This window comes from Aquarana catesbeiana, linkage group LG03 (assembly GCF_042186555.1).
Source record: "Aquarana catesbeiana isolate 2022-GZ linkage group LG03, ASM4218655v1, whole genome shotgun sequence".
NCBI lineage: Eukaryota > Metazoa > Chordata > Amphibia > Anura > Ranidae > Aquarana > Aquarana catesbeiana.
Window position 1 is genome coordinate 511,249,667 of NC_133326.1, and position 20,417 is coordinate 511,270,083.

Genomic DNA, 20,417 nt, shown 5'->3' on the forward strand with positions numbered 1-20,417 from the left:
GGTTTCTATGCAGAAGTGAGCCTGATTTTGCACTTTCCAGCTTTAGTAAATAAACCCCATTGCGTACTTAAAAGTGGGGTATGCCTGTATTCACAGCGCTTCACTTTTGCTACATTTTAAGTTACAGCCTTATTCCAAAATGGACTAAATTCATTATTTTCCTCAAAATTCTACAAACAATACCCTATAATAACAATGTGAAAGAAGCTTGTTTGAAATTGTTGCAAATTTATTAAAAAAAAAAAACAAAAAAAAAAATCACATGTATATAAGTATTTATAGCCTTTGCCATGACACTCAAAATGGAGCTCAGGTGCATCCTGTTTCCACTGATTATCCTTGAGATGTAATTCAATTTGATTGTAGTCCACCTGTGGTAAATTCAGTTGATTGGACATGATTTGGAAAAGCACACACCTGTCTATATAAGGTTCCACAGTTAACAGAGCATGTCAAAGCACAAACCAAGACATGAAGTCCAAGTAGACCTCAGAGACAGGATTGTGTCGAGGCACAGATCTGGGGAAGGGTACAGAAAAATTTCTGTAGCATTGAAGGTCCCAATGAGCACAGTGACCTTCATCATCCATAAATGGAAGAAGTTTGGCACCACTAGGACTCTTCCTAGAGTGGGCCGCCTGGCCAAACTGAGCGATCGGGGGAGAAGAATCTTAGTCAAGGAGGTGACCAAGAACCCGATGGTCACTCTGATTGAGCTCCAGCGTTTCTCTGTGAAGAGAACAGAACCCTCCAGAAGAACAAACATCTCTGCAGCACTCTATCCAATCAGACCTGTATGGTAGAGTGGCCACACGGAAGCCAATCCTCAGTAAAAGGCACATGACAGCCCGACTGGAGTTTGCTAAAAGGCACCCGAAGGACTCTCAGACCACGAGAAACAAAATTCTCTGAAATAAAGATTAAACTATTTGGCCCGCATGGCAAGCGTCATGTCTGGAGGAAACCAGGCACCGCTCATCACCTGGCCAATACCATCCCTACAGTGAAGCATGGTGGCGGCAGCATCATGCTGTGGGGATGTTTTTCAGTGGCAGGAACTGAATTGAGGAAAAGATGAATGTAGCAATGTACAGAGACATCCTGCATTCAGAGTGCTCTAGAGCGCTCTGGACCTCAGACTGGGGAAAAGGTTCACCTTCCAACAGGACAACTACCAAAAGCACACAGCCAAAATAACAAAGGCGTGGTTACAGGACAACTCTGTGAATGTCCTTGAGTGGCTCAGCCAGAGCCCAGACTTGAACCCGAGTGAACATCTCTGGAGAGATATTAAAATGGCTGTGCACCGACGCTCCCTATCCAACCTGATGGGGCTTGAGAGGTCCTGCAAAGAAGAATGGGAGAAACTGCCCAAAAATAGGTGTGCCAAGCTTGTAGCATCATACTTGAAAAGACTTGAGGCTGAAATTTGTGCCAAAGGTGCTTCAACAAAGTATTGAGCAAAGGCTGTGAATACTTGTGTATGATTTTATGTGTAAGATTTCAAACAAACTTCTTTCACATTGTCATTATGGGGTATTGTAGAATTTTGAGGAAAATCATGAATTTTGGAATAAGGCTGTAACATAACAAAATGTGAAAAAAGCGAAGCGTTGTGAATACGTTCCGGATGCACTGCATCCAAAACCCTGTCCTGCTGACTACACAGGCAGAATTAAAAACTTGACATAGTTTCTAAACATTCTCTGCTCCACTAAAAATGTGTTTTGGACAGAAGAGGAAGGGTTAGAACCTCTGTCACATTTCTATCACCTTGGGGAGATTTATCATCACTTCCTGTCTCAGACAGGCCCATCACATGTACAGGAATTTACTGAAATTCTCCCTAACGGGGAATAAAGCATAGAAAAATCAGATATGTTTATTCCCCTTGTCACTCTATCCAGAACACAAAAAGTTCAGCCTTGACTTCGATCACACTGACAGCCAATGACATCACCAGCACATGCGCTCTGAAGGTTCGGCTTACCGTGCCGGACCTTCAGAGCCTGTGGCAGAAACGGCGGCTCCCACGCGTGAGTGACATCACGCTCCTGGCCACTCATGTAGCCGGAAGCCGCAAACCCAAAAGGAAGACTGGATGAAGATGTCAGCTGTCTCAGCGCTGACATCGTGGCACTGGAATACTTTGTTTTTAGGTAAGTATCTCATATAGTGCCAACATGCGATGCATACTAGCGCATTATGACATGGTCTTGCAGGATTTTTTTTTTTTTACCAGGGGTTTACATCCACTTTAATGAGAAAACACTTTTGGTGCAACAAGTTAAGCCTGGTATACAAGATGAGATTATTGGATGAATGATCATCCATTTTATTTTGCATGCTAGTCTCCATATCGAAAACAAATAGGTTACTAAAGTACAAAAATTCCGGTACGACAGAATAAAAATTTGGAAGTGATGAAATGTATTGTATTTGTATTATTTTCGGACAAAAACTGTACTGAAAATCGTACAATCTGGTATCGTATGAGAAAAAGTTTCATGTTTTGTCCCTTCAGATAATTTCAGACGAAAGCTGCGTACTAACGATCAGATTATTTTACGATCGATTCGAAAGCAGTATTTTTTGTACGATATTCTGATCGCGTGTACTAGGCTTTAGAATACATACCAAATGCTTACAAACTTGCCCGGTCTGTGATTTACAGACTTTTCCTCTAGCGCTAATAATATTATTTAAATACTTTTGAGCTGTTTGAGGATTCAAATCCAATTCAGCATTTAGCTTCAAGACAAGCACAACTGTATTAGCACCAATAAGACTAAAATATGCAAACTTCAGCTAACAGGTCGCAGTGCTGTGCTTTAAAGTGAATCTTTAAATTAGCAAAGTTATTGCTTTACTTCAAAAAGACCCTGTCGCCACTTTAAAAATTGCTGGCAAAAGCACAGAAAAATCAAGTTTTTGAAATGCTTTCCTTTTTTTTTTTCCATATCTTTATTGAAATGCAATGTGTTTCTAAACGTTTGCTAGCAAATCTGATTGCTTCAGAATAGTCAGTTCCCTAACACAGCCCCTGTTCTTACATGTCTTCTTTTGTGGGTGAGTCCAATTACTCTCCTCCCCCTGTTCCCTCACCTTCCAACAAAACCTTTCTTGCAAGGGGAATTATGGCTTGGAGATCTTCTTGTTGGCGTAAAAAAGGGAAATAAGAAGCCACTGTCTAAGTTAGCCTACCAGAACTCACCTATAACTAAAATATAACTTTTAGTAAACAAACCCTTTAACAAACCCTTTAAAAAAGGAAATAGATAATAGGGTTATCAGGAAAACAAAAAATATATATATTTTTCATCATAGTCCCCCATTCTACAAATAGAAGCATATAATTATTTAACCACTTAAGGACCACCCCATGTACATGTATGGCGGCAGGGCCTTAAGCGCAAAATCATGTACCTGTACGCGATTGCTGTTGTCGGCTCTGGGGCACGCATGCACGCCGCCGGAGCCGCGCTCCCGCTGTGATTGGACGTGGCAGGAGCCAATCAGCAGTTCCGGCAGCCACGATGGCCGCCGGGACCTGCCGATTGTTCAGTGGAAGGCAGAACCGAGGTCTGCCTATGTAAACAAAGCAGACCGCCGTTCTGTCAGAGAGGAAGAGAGATCTTGTGTGATCTCTCTCTTTCCCCAGTTAAGCCATCCCCCACACAGTTAGAAAGCACTCCCTAGAAGCACACTTAACCCTTTGATCTCCCCTGATGTTAACCCCTTCCCTGCCAGTGTCATTTATACACTGACACTGCATTTTTTTTTCTCTTAGCACTGATCACTGTATTGGTGTCACTGGTCCCCAAAAAGTGTCATTTAGTGTCAGATTTGTCTGCCGCAGTTTTGTAGTCCCACAAAAAAAAAAAAAAAAAAAAAAAAAATCGCTGATCACCGCCAGTAAAAACAATTAAAACAAATGTATAGTCCATAAATCTATCCCATCGTTTGTAGACGCTATAACTTTTGCGCAAACCAATCAATATATGCTTATTGGGATCATAAAAAATGGCCTGGTCATTAAGGGGGTAAAACCTTCCGGGGCTCAAGTGGTTAAACTTGGTCACATCAACAGTTATCTATAAAATGTAATGGTTGGATACATAATATTTGGTTACAAACCCTGAAAAGAGTACAGAAAATATCATCTAGATATACCCTTATTGGCAGTAATAAATAATATATCAGTCTGTATATGCAGGGAAAAAATACTTTCCCAATCACAAATGGACTCACCTCTAAAAACACTCCTGTAATTAATGGATTCAGGATGTCTGACTTCTCTGAAGCCTGAAAAGAAAAGAACAGACAGAGGCTTAGAAATAATCTACCATTTTCCCTTTATATCTGTGATTTCCTGAATAGCCAATCAGAACTCCGTGACCTACTAGTCTCATGTGATGTATGCAATGCTAAAATATCGGCTAGAGGGCAGTAATTGGGCAGTGAGATATCAGAATGTACTGGTGTAGAAACAGCCAATCACATGCTTCCAAATTGCCTAAATGGCTGTGTTCAGAGGTATGCTATTAGTAAGCTGACACTCTTGAATGTACTATTGCTATGTATAACACCTTCCATTTTCATATACTGTCCCAGAGGACTACCAATGGCAAACTGAGTCCTGCTAGTTGGATAAATAGAATACTGAGCCTTAACTGGTTGAGGCATTTTGTTTTGGACACTTGGTGAATTAGCTCTCCTACTGTGCATTATCAATGCCGGTTTACGTAGTAGTTTTGCTATATTTATAGCATGTTACAGTTTATCTATTTTCCTTATCTGAATTACAAAAGGTCTCCTTATTAAAATAGGGAAGTATCAGCAAGTGCTAGCATGTCATAATAGGACAACTCACTTACCCCAGTTGTTGTCAGGAGAGTAGTCATTTTCTTTGAAAGCTGTGAGATCTCCTTGCACAACAAAATTGTCATCCTAAAAAATAATCAGACCATTATAAGTCAGTAGAAAAAGCATCAATCTCCATGACATGTTCCAGAAAGAATGACCAACAGTTTATAAAACTATAGCTTCTCGCAGATCATTTTCCAAGAATCATTTCAAATAGCTATTTTTAGAGAGGATTCCCCCTGAAAAAAAGCTTTATATGCAACTTGTTGGAATCTGTATTAATTAACACAGACTTCAATACAATGCTGAAAATAGGAGAAGGCCTGAAATTCTGCTGCAGATTGCCCTTCTGCTATGTAAACCTTCTCTTGACCCTTCTCTAATCTTCAGTGTTTGCCCATTTTTTCTGTATCGCCTTGCCTATAACTTAAGCATACATCTCTTCCTCACACATGACTCTTCATACATATATAGTCAACAGAATCTCAAAACCACAAAAGTGACTAATGACCTTCACAGAGCCAAAACAATAGATGACACTTATTTTCACAGCTCATACAAAAAAAATGCAAATGTGAACAGTGGCACACAGTGACGAACAATTTGACGTCATGAACATGCAAGGTGATTGTTCATTACAAACTCTGGTATAGCTGGGAATACTGAATCATTTTATGAAAAGTCACAGAGAGCCCGTAAGGGGCCTCTATTCAGACTGTCTACATCCACCCAAATTTTTATAATACTCCTATATTCCAATGCTAAATGAATGCAGCATGTTTCCATTTGAGGTGTGCATATTTTATTAACAGGAAAAAAAGGGATGAGGGAAAAAGAAGCAGGGGTAAAAAAAGGAGGCAAGAGCAGCATAGGGGAAGGGAAAAGCAAGGAAGGCAAGGTGTGAGAAGAAAAGAATTGGTGAGTTATGGCCTCCTCTGGGAAGTGGGCAAGGCTTATTGGTCGCTCTTCCACTACAGGAAAGGAACAGTGTTTGAACTCTAAATTCTCCTATTTACACTGCAACATCAACACACTATGGCCAGAGAAATGGTTCATAGGCACAAGTCAAGATTTCTGCATAGCAGGGTTTGAGGCCATGCTCGGAAGGGCTTACGTAAACTCAGTAAAAAATGTTGCATCTAATAAAACCCTATTTGTCAGATTTATCTTTAAGAGCCTTTTCACACTGGGGCGGTTTGCAGGCGCTATTGCGCTAATAATAGCGCCTGTAAACTGACCCGAAATAGCCGCTGCTGTGTCTCCAGTGTGAAAGCCCCGAGGGCTTTTACACTGGAGCAGTGCGCTAGCAGGACGGGAAAAAAAGTCCTGCTAGCAGCATCTTCGGAGCGTTGAAGGAGCAGAGTATATACCGCTCCTTCACCGCTCCTGCCCATTGAAATCAATGGGATAGCGCGGCTATACCGCCGGCAAAGCGCCTCTGCAGAGGCGCTTTGCGGTGGTTTTTAACCCTTTCTCGGCCGCTAGCGGGGGGGTAAAACCCTCCCGCTAACGGCCGAATACAGACGGTAAAGTGCCGCTTACAATAGCGGCGTTTTACCGCTGAAGCTGCCCCCGCCCCAGTGTGAAAGGGCCCTAAGTGTTGCAGTTGGATTTACCTTGCATTTGATGTCATTTACATTAGCAAAGCAGACGGCAAAGGTAGAAGGAAAGTTTTGTTTCTAGCTACATGAAATGCAGGATTGAGCTCCATCAAGATAAATCAATAAAGATTTCTTGCACTTGCATTATGAAATGGGTAGAAGATGTAATATAAAAAACAAGAAAAAATACTGCGCTACCACTAAATCGATAAACCCCCCAAAAAGCAGCAGTTAAACAGTGAGATGTGCACCAAAATGACAAAAGAAAAAGAAATAACCGCGCTAAAATATATATGAATAAGATATGTTAAATATTCTTATACCGATGTCCCAAAAACCTCTGTTAGAAAATTCATGTATGTATGTGAAACATTGCGATAATCAGAAAAATATATATAAGTCCATACATATAACTGTGAATCAAAAGGTGATGTCCATATGTGGTAGACGGAAATCTTTATATATGATAATTGACCAGAATCAGTCACAGAGAGAAGCCCATGAATGGACACAACCAGACTTGGTGGTAAAGATGAAAGAGACACCACACTCAGTGATCCGCCACCACACAAATATTGCGTTTACCACAAGGCAAGCAAAAACCAGCCTATGTTCCGTCCTGGTATGGGAAAATCCAGCTGGTGTGACTTGACTGCATACAGCGTGGCTAAGAGGATGTAGCAAGGACCCCAAACTCTCGTCTCACAGGCATGTGAATGAAAAGAAACTGACCATAGTGTAATACTGGCAGGACAGTTTAATAAAAAAAGGTAGAAAACTTACATAAGTAGATTAAAAACAGCAAATAGCCGGCCGGCATAGCGAGCACCCATCCACACTAGGATGGAGATGACATCAGAGCGTCAACCTCCCGACGTACGTTTCACCACAATGTGGTGAAACGTACGTCGGGAGGTTGACGCTCTGATGTGGTGAAACGTACGTCGGGAGGTTGACGCTCTGATGTGGTGAAACGTACGTCGGGAGGTTGACGCTCTGATGTCATCTCCATCCTAGTGTGGATGGGTGCTCGCTATGCCGGCCGGCTATTTGCTGTTTTTAATCTACTTATGTAAGTTTTCTACCTTTTTTTATTAAACTGTCCTGCCAGTATTACACTATGGTCAGTTTCTTTTCATTCACATGCCTGTGAGACGAGAGTTTGGGGTCCTTGCTACATCCTCTTAGCCACGCTGTATGCAGTCAAGTCACACCAGCTGGATTTTCCCATACCAGGACGGAACATAGGCTGGTTTTTGCTTGCCTTGTGGTAAGCGCAATATTTGTGCGGTGGCGGATCACTGAGTGTGGTGTCTCTTTCATCTTTACCACCAAGTCTGGTTGTGTCCATTCATGGGCTTCTCTCTGTGACTGATTCTGGTCAATTATCATATATAAAGATTTCCATCTACCACATATGGACATCACCTTTTTATTCACAGTTATATGTATGGACTTATATATATTTTTCTGATAATCGCAATGTTTCACACACATACATGAATTTTCTAACAGAGGTTTTTGGGACATCGATATAAGAATATTTCACATATCTTATTCATATATATTTTAGCGCGGTTATTTCTTTTTCTTTAGAAGATGTAATAGACAAGTGGTAGGGTTAAAGCCAAGGTCAATGTCTGCAAGCTTATTTAGGTATAATTTGTGACCAGGACTTGAAATAGTCCCAAAATAGGCGTACAAGAGTTACCCTGGCTTCACCACATCTCATCGCCTGTGTGTGTAATCTCTGGAAAGATACGGGAAAGAGAGAGTCCTGTACCATTTGTCATGAGTTTATGATTCATTTCTTGTAGTCTGTTGCTAATAGAGGTTTGGTATGAAAAATAAATAATGAGGTCAATCCCATGATATAGAATTTACGTCCCTTTTCCAATCTCAAAGAATGATTTAGGGGGTAAATTATAAGCCGCCAGAAACATTTGGTAAGAAATGGAGAGAGTATCACTTAAGGTGTCGATTTGTGACCAAATCTCTTGAAAAAGGATGGAAGACAGTGCATTTTGGTCGAAAATGGATAAGCCGATTGCGTTTTTAGTCGGTTCAGGTACCTGCCAGCTGATGAAAGAAGTAAAGTGAAATGCTCTAAAATGATTGCATTTTACCTACAACTTGAACGTTTTGTTAGCATGACCAGGGAAAACTTAGGGTGACTGATGATGGATGAAACTGAAGAGGGAAATGGTAAGCATTTCATTTGCAAGAGATTCTCTGACCCAGGCTGCAACAGATGGAGAGAAAGAAGTTGAAGTTATGTTATAAGGGCTCGAATAAATGTTACAGTAATCACGGGACGACGGGGGGATGGTCCACACATTCATCTAAGAATCGCCAGTTCCTAAATGTCTTGCAGGACAATTTCATGGGTCAGATGGTAGACACACCAAATAGAAATAAAGCGTTACTAGATCTACTGATTACCAACAATACAGACCTGATCACAGATGTGGAAATATGGGGCAATTTAGAAAACAGTGATTACAGGTCAATTGGCTTCAGTATAAATCACATAAGTAGGAAACATAAGGGAAATACAAAGGCACTGAATTTCAAAAGAGCCAACATCCCTAAACTACAAACCTTACTAGAAGGCATAAATTGGGATAAAATCTTAGGAACAAAGAACACAGAGGAGAGATGGGTTCTCTTTAAAAGCATATTAAATAAGGGCATCAGCCAGTGCATCCGATTGGGTAATAAATTTAAAAGAGCGAACAAAAGTCCTGGATGGCTTAACTCCAATGTAAAAATGCATATAAAAACAAAAGAGAAGGCCTTCAAAAAATACCGGGTTGAGGGATCAGCATCAGCATTCAGACTTTATAAAGAATGCAACAAGAAATGTAAGGGTGCAATTAGGGCAGCTAAGATAGAACACGAAAGACACATAGCGGAGGAGAGCAAAAAAAAACAGTAAAAAAGGGAGGACAGACCATATTGGCTCCATAAAGAATGAGGAAAGACATCTGTTTACAAAGGATGGGGAGATGGCGAAGGTATTGAATTTATTCTTCTCCTCAGTCTTCACGAGGGAATCGGGGGCTTCAGTAACCAAAACTGCAGTGTTTATCCTCATGACACATCACAGGAAGCATCCTCATGGCTAACAGAGGACAGAATTAGAATTAGACTTGGGAAACTTAACATTAATAAATCACCGGGACCAGATGGCTTGCACCCTGGGGTACTTCGGGAACTCAGTCAAGTAATTGCCAGACCATTGTTCCTAATTTTTACTGACAGTCTACTGACTGGAATGGTACTAGCAGATTGGAGAAAAGCCAATGTAGCACCAATATTTAAAAGGGGCCCAAAATACATCCCTAGGAATTACAGACCAGTTAGCCCAACATCAATAGTATGCAAGCTCTTGGAGGGGATGATAAGGGACTATATACAAGATTTTAGTAATGAGAACGGTATCATTAGCAGTAATCAGCATGGATTCGTTCTTGCCAAACCAATCTATTAACCTTCTATGAGGAGGTGAGTAGCCGTCTAGATAAAGGAAGGCCCATAGACGTGGTGTATCTGGATTTTGCAAAAGCATTTGACACAGTTTCCCATAAACGTTTACTGTACAAAATAAGGTCTGTTGGCATGGACCATAGGGTGAGTACATGGATTGAAAACTGGCTACAAGGGTGAGTTCAGAGGGTGGTGATAAATGGGGAATACTCGGCATGGCCAGGGGTGGGTAGTGGGGTCCAACAGGGTTCTGTGCTGGGACCAATCCTTTTTAATCTGTTCATAAATGATCTGGAGGATGGGGTAAACAGTACAATCTTTGTATTTGCGGACGATACTAAGCTAAGCAGGACAATAACTTCTCCGTAGGATGTGGAAACCTTGCAAGAAGATATGAACAAATTAATGGGGTAGGCAACTACATGGCAAATAAGGTTTAATGTAGAAAAATATGAATGCAATCTATACTCTAGGGGGGAGAACCTCTGGAGGAATCTAGGATGGAAAAGGACCTGGGGGTCCTAGTAAATGATAGGCTCAGCAACGGTATGCAATGCCAAGCTGCTGCTAACAAAGCAAACAGAATATTGGCATGCATTAAAAAGGGGATTCACTCCAGGGGAAAAAGCGATAATTCTTCCACTCTACAAGACTCCGGCCGCACCTGGAGTATGCTGTCCAGTTCTGGGCACCAGTCTTCAGGAAGGATGTACTGGAAATGGAGCGAGTACAAAGAAGGGCAACAAAGCTAATAAAGGGTCTGGAGGATATTAGTTATGAAGAAAGGTTGCGAGCACTGAACTTATTCTCTCTGGAGAAGAGTTGCTTGAGAGGGGATATAATTTTAATTTACAAATACCATACTGGTGACCCCACAATAGGGATAAAACGTTTTCGCCGAGGGAAGTTTAACAAGACATGTGGCCACTCATTAAAATTAGAAGAAAAGAGGTTTAACATTAAACTACGTAGAGGGTTCTTTACTGTAAAAGTGGCAAGGATGTGGAATTCTCTTCCACAGGCGGTGGACACAGCAGGGGGCATCGACCTCACCTACTACGTAACTATGTCCTTTTTGTGCACATGTAAAAGTAGGAAAAGACTTTTTGTATGCATAACTGAATAGGTCATTCCTCAATAAATATTCTATTAATTGTAATATACATTATATTGTATAGCTGATAACATTTGAGGAATGCAATATTCAGAAATTGTGGCGCACTATCAGGAGATGAAGACACAGGTTGAATAATCATTTGGGTGCCATAATGAGTAGTAAAAGAACCAATGTGTCTAAACATTTTGTTGCCACACACAATTCAGAAGTAACCTCTTTAAAGATATAGAGTATAGAGAAGATTGTAAGGACAGAAAAAGGTGGGGATACATTTTCTAAGCTGTGCAGGAGAGTTTTTTTGGATTTTCTCTCTAAACACCAGTATTCCATCTGGTATGAACTGTGAATGTGATGTTACTCACTCCCTGCACAGCTGAGAATTGAGTAGGTATCGAGAGAGAAACAGAAAAGAAAAACATTTTTTTTTTATTTTGCTATAATTAAATGGTGCTTTTCAGGTCTTTAATGTAGAACTATAGGCAAATTGTCCCAAAGCCAAACAGGAAGTGAAAGGAAATCTCTGCAAATTAAGGGAATTCCTTGGGGACCCTGGGTCACCAAAACTAGTGTCCCCATTGGAAGATTTCCCATCTATTACTTTTCTGGGAACAACCCAAAATCTGAGATTTTCTTTTACTTTCACTTTTAAAGATAAATGTAAACAGGACACTTAGAAAGGGTCAATCTCCTTAATGGGGGCACAGGCACCAATAAAAAGTGACAAGCATTCCAATTCCTCTGCACTATTCAAAACTAAAAAAAAGTTTTGCTTTCAGTTATACTTTAAGTGAGGATTTATTGATCTTTTTGTATTTTTTAGGGGAGTATGTCTCTAGTTATGGTACTTGTTTGTATTAATTTCGATAAGTAGGAAGAGGAAGAGTTTCATTTAATACTATAGCAGGCTGTATTTTAGCAGTTCTGCCATTAGATGGAATGCTGTGAAACTGAGTACAAATTGCACTGGTTACTTGTATTTCATATATATATATATATATATATATATATATATATATATATATATATATATATATATATACATACATACATACATACATACATACATACACACACACACACATTTATTTTTTTTGTACATAGGAATGTGTTTAAGTCTAATGATCATATGGGATTATTAATGTTTCCGTATAATGATGTATGGGTAGTGTCTTTGTCATTCTCTGACAAAGCTGTGCCTAGTGCAAAACATGTCAGAAGAAAATTTGTTCTTGCTGGTTATTTTAAAAAAAGGATGATTATTTTGCATCTTGTGTGGCATTCCTATTGCCGATTGATTGGTTAGGTGGAAACAAGCCGAGCCAGCACCAGAGATTTGACTGTAGAGTGTGGAGCCTGATCATGCCTGGAACAGCACGAAAAATATTTGACATTGGTGCCAAGTTATGCTTAAGGAAAAACCAGAGTTTGTTGTCCTGGTCAATGATCTGAGTGAGTGCCTTCATGATCAAAGCTTTGTAACACATAAGGTAACCTGGGTACTGCATTTATTTTCAAGACCGTGCATTTATTAAATCATGTAAGAGTGTGTTTTTGCCAAGACTCAAAGTCTAAAGCCTCGTACACACGATGCGATTGTGCCCAACCAAGCGTCCGATTTTTGTCAAAAGGGCGTGTGCCTGGATCTTGTCTTGCAAACTAACGGTACACAATTGTCGGCCAACAAACACGAACGTAGTGACTTACTACGAGGAATTTCAGCTCTTGAGCGCCACCCTTTGGGCCCCTTCTGCTAATTTCGTGCTTGGTGAGCACTGATTCCGAGCATGCATGTTTGTACTTTCGACTTTTGTGTGACGGACTTGTGCACTGACCATCAGAAAATCTGACAATCAACCGTTGTCCACCGAAAATTTACTAGCATTTGTTGGAAGAAAGTTGGACAACAATTGTCAAAAGGAGCGTACTGATGGTCAGATTTTAGGCCAACAGTCTGTCAACAGAAAATCCCCTGCCAACAATCGCATTGCGTGCACGAGGCTTTAGAGTGCAAAAGAAAGAAATGAAGTTCCGTTTTATAATGCGAGAAAGACTGGCTGGAGTCAGTGTACCCAGATATGAAATGGCAAAACTAAGCCCATTTGAAGGGGAAATGGGGTTTTAGCACGTCAACCAGATCTAATTAAAGAGGGTATGAAAAGTTTGGAGCACTCGTAAGAGTGGGGAGCAAAAGAAGAGGTTGGGTGATATACAATAATACGTAGTTGAAATATGCTGCCTTTTCATGTCAATGATTACCCAGGATCAGACTCTTGACAATGGAGTTGGATCTAAAAGTTCAGAGTAAAGGTATTAAAGTGACAATAAAAATAAGCGGAGAGAGATGTCACCTTTAGTGGGTAATGACGGGTATAGTAAAGCAGTGAAAAAAGTGTATGTCAGCTCAATGGTCAGACTATAGTTGGATGCTATTGATATGCGTTTTTCCAAGCCCTCATGAAGGGGCAGAAGTACAGCTCCCAATACACATCGTTTTTCGCAAATATTTTTAACACTGAAATAGTCTTGTATTTGGACTTCAACATTACAGCGTGAGGGCTTTAAGTCTAAATTACACATCCCTTCCACAAGCCAAGGTGATTCTGGATGCCCTACAGTGTGTAGAAATCCAGAATTCAGATTCTCAATGGTTTTACTATTATCATAAAATTTGATGACAACAACAACCTAAGGTAAACACAGAAAGATTCTGTAGGGCTTCAGTGCCTTTTATCCACTGTCCCAAGTACGTTTCAGGATGTGACTAACATAACGGATCCAAACACTTACTGTGAGAGAGCCTTGCCCCGACACACTGCTGCCACATTGGCATCTCCATGCAGGATTAAGGTGGCTGTTTTGTGGAACACTTCCATTGAACAGGCTGTTAGCTCTGCCAAGCTTCGTATTGCTGATTCATGAATATCCTGACACAAGACAAAAATGCATTTTAATTCTAACCGCACATATTGTCTAGTGTTTGTAATTTTACAAAAAATGGTCCGAGACTTGACAAACTGAAGACATGCTACAGGCATAAAGATAGCTTAGCACACTTATCAAGTAGCCATAAAAAATAAAATAAAAATTTACACTTTTTAACAATTTGTGTTAAAACCAGGGTTTTTTGTCACATACATTTGTAAATATACATAGAAGCCATGTTGCCTTATGAAGGTCCCTCTGTGAAGTGTAGTGTCTAACTCTAAAACTAGGCCCTTCGATGTGCACCTTACTTTAAAGTGGTAGCAAAGTCCACTTTTTAACTGGTTCCTACAGATGAGCCTAAAAATAAGGCTTACCTGTAGGTACAGTGAATATCTCCTAAACCTGCATTGTTTAGGCGATATTCACACTGCATGCAGCCAGCGACGTCACCGATGAATTCCCTCTGAAGGGACGGCATACCCGTAATGTACCTTCAGAGCTCCATGCTGCGGCTGTGATTCCCACGAACATGTGTGGGAGTGACGTTATCGAGGCTCAGCCAATCATACAGCCGAAGCCCACGATCCCAGAATGAAGACCAGGAAGCCCTGGCAGCAGTGACAGCGCACCACTGGAGGGCTTAGTTTTAAGGTAAGTATGCCATAATGTACTAGTATGTGGTGCATACTAGCATATTATAGCATTACCTTCCAGGTGGACTTTTTTTGCTCCTTAAGGACTTTACTACCGCTTTAAAAAGCTAGTAATATAAATTGATTGGAGTGGTTGTCATTTTTGTATCAAATGCTACAAGGGTGGTTGGAGACTGTCAGAGACTGGGCACACATAACAAAAGACTCAAACACATGCTACATTTGAAAAATAAGTTAAGCAAATTGTCAGCAAAAAATATGCTCTTTGGATACCTCCACGGTGTATTTTTGAGCCTCCTCCTCATCAGTATTTTCCTCCTCAGCTGCAATCTTCTTCTCCTCTTCCTCCACTTTACTCATCCACCTGTATGCAGCTTTCCTTGCCTGAAACATCAAAAGATGACAGCTCGTGAAACTGATGCAAGGAAGCAGAAATCAATCAAGAGGTTAACTGAGGAAACTAGACTGGGAGCCCAAAGAGTCGGTTTGGAAAGAGATTAACTATGTCCGGAGAGCACAAAGCTCCTGTGACAGTTTTAATTGAGTCAGCACAAAATGATAAATGAAGTGGGCTCTCACAGCAGCTGAAACATAAGAAGAAATCTATTAAGGAGGATACTGACACCTAGTGGACTCATGAGACACAGGCAAGTTATCCCAGATGGAATTTACTGCCACTTTTAGGGCCCTTTCACACATTTAAAGTAATGTGTGTTTTTGATGTATGTTCCTGCTGTACATTTTAAACAAAATTATGAACTCATTAGCAATATGTGCTTTTATATGCCATTCTGTGCATTTTGAAAAAAGGACAAGTAATAGGCATTCTCCATGATGCAGAGGTTTTCAAAACCTTGCATAAAGTATATCTAAATTCAGGAACAAAAATGTAATATATTGCAGCTTACCAGTCCTAAAATGTGGTGGCTGCACTAGTTTTCCTTTTCTCAGGCTTTCTTTTTCTTTATTTTCACCTGGTGGTTCTGCCAGTAAAACACATTTTCTCCTAGGGTGACAATGAGGGAGCAGCAAGCATTGTCACCCTAGGCTGCTCACTCCTGCATTGGAGTACAGATGCAGCATGCTCTATTTTTTTTTTAATGTACCAAGCTACAGACCATGGATGTGAACTAACTACATAAAAATAATAAGATTTGTATTTGAAATGTATTTTTATGCAGTAAAATGCACATTATTTTCTGCAGGAAAACAAATACGTGTAAATAGACCATTATGCTCAGAGTGGAATAGAAGCATCAAATAAAATATATAAATAAAGGATTTGTGAGACCAGCTAGCTAGAACTTGGATAGGGGTTGATTTATTAAAACTGGAGAGTGCAAAATCTGGTGCAGCTGTGCATGATAGCCAATCAGTGTCTAACTGCTTGTTCAATTAAGTTTTGACAACAAAAAAAAACTGGAAGCTGATTGGTTTCTATGCAGAGCTACACCAGTTTTTGCTCTCTCCAATTTTGGTAAATCAATCCCATAGTATCAAAATTCAGATGTTAGACATGCAAATAAAGTTGTTTCAACTTAGAAAATCCGAGCTCTTCCTGCCCCCACTGTAAAAGACATATTGGTTAGAAATGCCACAATGAAAGATGTTGCCAAAGCTTTGATTTGGCACTCAAACACAGGAACATGAAGATAACACTTTCTGCTCACTATGTCTAAGGCTAATTTTAATACTTAAAAAATCTTTGAATTACAAACCCTTTCTATAGGGTTACAGGCTCCAGTTCCAATTAAATATATTTCCTCCCATAGGACATAAGGTAGCATTTATCCCCATGACATGACTTATCATTTTCTTTCTCACTCCTCCCTGCCGCGCATCCAGTCCATCTATTTTCTCCAATTCTCCTTTCTATTCCCCCCTTTCTAATCTCTCCTGAAAATCTTTGTGCCTCTATTTTTTCTTCTTGAATATCCTTGATAACACTTTATTGGAATCACAATCTGAATTGAAATATAACAGAGCTGCAATTGATATTCACCATTGAAGTGCTTCCATCTTGCAATCAACACTTTCTCTTTTTAAGTGATTCATGGATTAGATAAGCTATTGCCTCATAGTTTAACACCTGCTGTGCGCCACAATGTACATTAAATACATTCTCTTGATAATCATACCTTGAAGCATTGCTATTGTCTTTTGCTGTACTCTTTACTGCTTTATATTTTCAAAATAAAAACCTTACTGCTATGTAATAAAAATAAATAAATAATAATAATTACTAAAAAATCTGATCTGCATCAAAATGAACCCCGTACAGTCTAAGGCTGGCCATACACAAGTATTTTTCTTTCATTCAACCCGCTGGTTGAATGAAATTGACTCCATTCCCTCATTCACACACTCAATGTTGGATGCGGGAATCACTTCCACTGAGCCTTTGTATTTTGACAGCGGGGAGATTTCTGTCAGAATACACTTATTAGCACCACCGGCTAGAGGGAAAATGCTCCAACAATAGATCGACTTGTGTACAACCAGCTTGCACATGCATTATTCCAAATTCGACTGGTCCCTGCTGCACCGGGCGAATTTCAATGTATGTATGGTCGGCTGAAGGCAGCCTCTCTCAACCAGGGTTCTGTGGAACCTTAGGGTTCCTCCAGAGGTTGTTAGACTTTTGTTATTGCTCAGGGAACTCCTATCTCTTAGATAAGTAACTACTGACAACCATGATCTTTTTAGCTACAGTGAGGGGAAAAAAGTATTTGATCCCCTGCTGATTTTGTACGTTTGCCCACTGACAAAGAAATGATCAGTCTATAATTTTAATGGTAGGTTTATTTTAACAATGAGAGACAGAACAACAACAAAAATCCAGAAAAATGCATTTAAAAAAAGTTATAAAGTGATTTGCATTTTAATGAGTGAAATAAGTATTTGACCCCTTCCCAAACCAGTACGTGGTGGCAAATCCCTTGTTGGCAATCACAGAGATTAGATGTTTCTTGTAGTTGGCCTCCAGGTTTACACACATCTCAGGAGGGATTTTGTCCCACTCCTCTTTGCAGATCCTCTCCAAGTTATTAAGGTTTCGAGGCTGACTTCTGGTAACTCGAACCTTCAGCTCCCTCAACATATTTTCTATGGGTTTAAGGTCCAGGGACCGGCTAGGCCACTCCAGGACCTTAATGTGCTTCTTCTTGAGCCACTCCTTTATTGCCATGGCTGTGTGTTTCGGGTCATTGTCATGCTGGAATACCCATCCACGACCCATTTTCAATGCCCTGGCTGAGGGAAGGAGGTTCTCACCCAAGATTCGACGGTACATGGCCCCATCCTTCGTCCCTTTGATGCACTGAAGTTGTCCTGTCCCCTTAGCAGAAAAACACCCCCAAAGCATAATATTTTCACCTCCATGTTTGACAGTGGGGATGGTGTTCTTGGGGTCATAGGCAGCATTCCTTCTCCTCTAAACACGGCGAGTTGAGTTGATGCCAAAGAGCTTGATTTTGGTCTCATTTGACCACAACACTTTCACCCAGTTCTCCTTTGAATCATTCAGATGTTCATTAGCAAACTTCAGACAGGGCCTGTACATGTGCTTTCTTGAGCAGGGGGACCTTGCGGGCGCTGCAGGATTTCAGTCTTTCACGGCGTAGTATGTTACCAATTGTTTTCTTGGCGACTATGGTCCCAGCTGCCTTAAGATCATTGACAAGATGGTCACCGTTCTCATGATCATTGAAAATCCACGAGGTGAGATCATGCATGGAGCCCCAGACCGAGGGAGATTGACAGTTATTTTGTGTTTCTTCCATTTGTTTTTAGTTTATTTTACAGTGGTTGTAAACCCTTCACAACCACTTTAAACTACAGGCAAGCCTATAATTAGGCTTACCTGTAGCTGCACTGGATATCTTTTAGGAGATATCCCTGTATTTGCATGTGCCGACGTCATCGGCACATGCGTACTTAAGCCAACTGAAGCAATGGCACGTACATGCTGTTGATTCAGTTGTACCGTGCCGTTCCCGGCAGCTCCCGCGTGCATGCGTGGGAGTGACCTCATCGCGGCTCCAGCCAATCGCAGCGCCGGTGCCACGATACCCGGAAGTAACACCCGGGAGAGATGTCGCTGGCCGGAGGGGGAGACGAGGACGGCTGCGGGGGCTTCATTCTCGGGTAAGTAATTCATAATGAGCTAGTATTCTGTGCATACTAGCTCGTTAAGCCTTTGTCTTGCAGGGTTTTTTTTCCCCGGGTTTACAACCACTTTAACAGTGTCTCTCACTATTAAAATAAACCTACCATTAAAATTATAGACTGATCATTTCTTTGTCAGTGGGCAAACGTACAAAATCTGCAGGGTATCAAATACATTTTTCCCCTCACTGTACCTGTAAGGGGGGACTCTTCCCAATGATCACAAATGTAAGGAACATTCTTCCTAGTGACTATCACACTAATGTATAGTGAGCTGTAGATATAGCAAACATTAGCAGAGGTCACCTGAGACTGAAACAATATTTCAAGGGTTTCTCCATGTTAAAAAGGCTGGTTTAAGGGCTTATTCACACCAAGCCCCAATGCATAGACAAAGCAAAATGCTTTTTTTTTTCTTTGCTGTCATTTCACACCACAGCATTATTGTGATGTAATTTCCCTTCATGTCTCAAAATGCCCTGAACCCTGGCCATGTCCTATAGGACTACACTTCTTTATTAAAAAATAGCACATGTTGCAACATCAAAATACATATATAAATAAGATTAAATTCTGATCTAATTTGGGAAAATGATGCAACAAAGTGTTTATGGCCAGTATTAATCTAAGCATACATATACAGCGGGGATATGCAATTAGCGGACCTCCAGCTGTTGCAAAACTACAAGTCCCATCATGCCTCTGCCTCTGGGTGTCATACTTGTGGCTGTCAGAGTCTTGCTATGCCTCATGGGACTTGTAGTTCTGCAACAGCTGGAGGTCTGCTAATTGCATATCCCTGATATACAGTATATATCCAGGAAATGCACTTACATTTGTAAGTTTCTCTGGTCTCATGGAGATGTGCAAGCCTTGAAACAAAACTGCAAACTCTTGAATGAAGTCTTCATCACCTGTGAGGAGAGGAAAGATATATATGAGGCCAAGTGTCAAGGTACATAATGGACACGAGAAATTAGAATTATTTTTTGTGTGCACATTGTGTGTGATGAGCATCAGATCACATTTTATGGCAAATTACTGCAGAAAAGCAGTTTATTTCCAAACAATTCACAATTATCTTGCCCAGTTTAGGCTACGTGCACAAGGGTTCCAAAAGGGGGGGGGGTTCGCCAATCCCTTTCAATACTTGTGCTCCTAGGTTTAAAGGGTGTAGTACGTGTTCACCATACAGGATGTAGTGTAATACTGATGTAAGATTGTTTTCAGTGCAGGCCAATGGAGCCAGAGTAACATGGTCACTGTACACTCCTCTCCATCTGGCGTCCATGTAGATGAAGGGTCTCTTTTAAAAAGTAGTGAAACATTTTGCAAATGTGGTTTATGTTCTACTTGCTTTGGAACTTCAAGTAAAGAGCTCTATTCATTCCAATTTATAAAAAAAGAAGGCCAGGTGAGAGAAGCTTGGGCGCGAGCCAATGACTGCACTGCTATCAATCTACCCTATCTATCCAATCAACGGCCAGACTCCGTGGAGAAGAGGACGCCGGGGGACACACACAGCAGGTGAACGGGCTCAGGTAAGTAAACGGGGGGGCTGGGGGGGCTGTCGTTGCCAGGTGTTTTTTCACCTTAATG

The 20,417-nt window shown here is 40.7% G+C and overlaps 1 protein-coding gene across 1 annotated transcript in view; it reads right to left on the reverse strand.

Moving 5' to 3' along the window:
- FAM114A2 (family with sequence similarity 114 member A2) overlaps positions 1–20,417 on the reverse strand; it is a 90,964-nt gene that overhangs the window by 11,278 nt on the left and 59,269 nt on the right. Inside the window, exons 9-13 of the mRNA XM_073621146.1 lie at positions 19,653–19,732; positions 14,925–15,035; positions 13,861–13,997; positions 4,878–4,950; positions 4,252–4,305 (exon numbers count right to left, since the gene is read on the reverse strand). Of these exons, the coding sequence (XP_073477247.1) occupies positions 4,252–4,305; positions 4,878–4,950; positions 13,861–13,997; positions 14,925–15,035; positions 19,653–19,732 (455 nt within the window). The remainder of the gene's footprint in view (positions 1–4,251; positions 4,306–4,877; positions 4,951–13,860; positions 13,998–14,924; positions 15,036–19,652; positions 19,733–20,417) is intronic.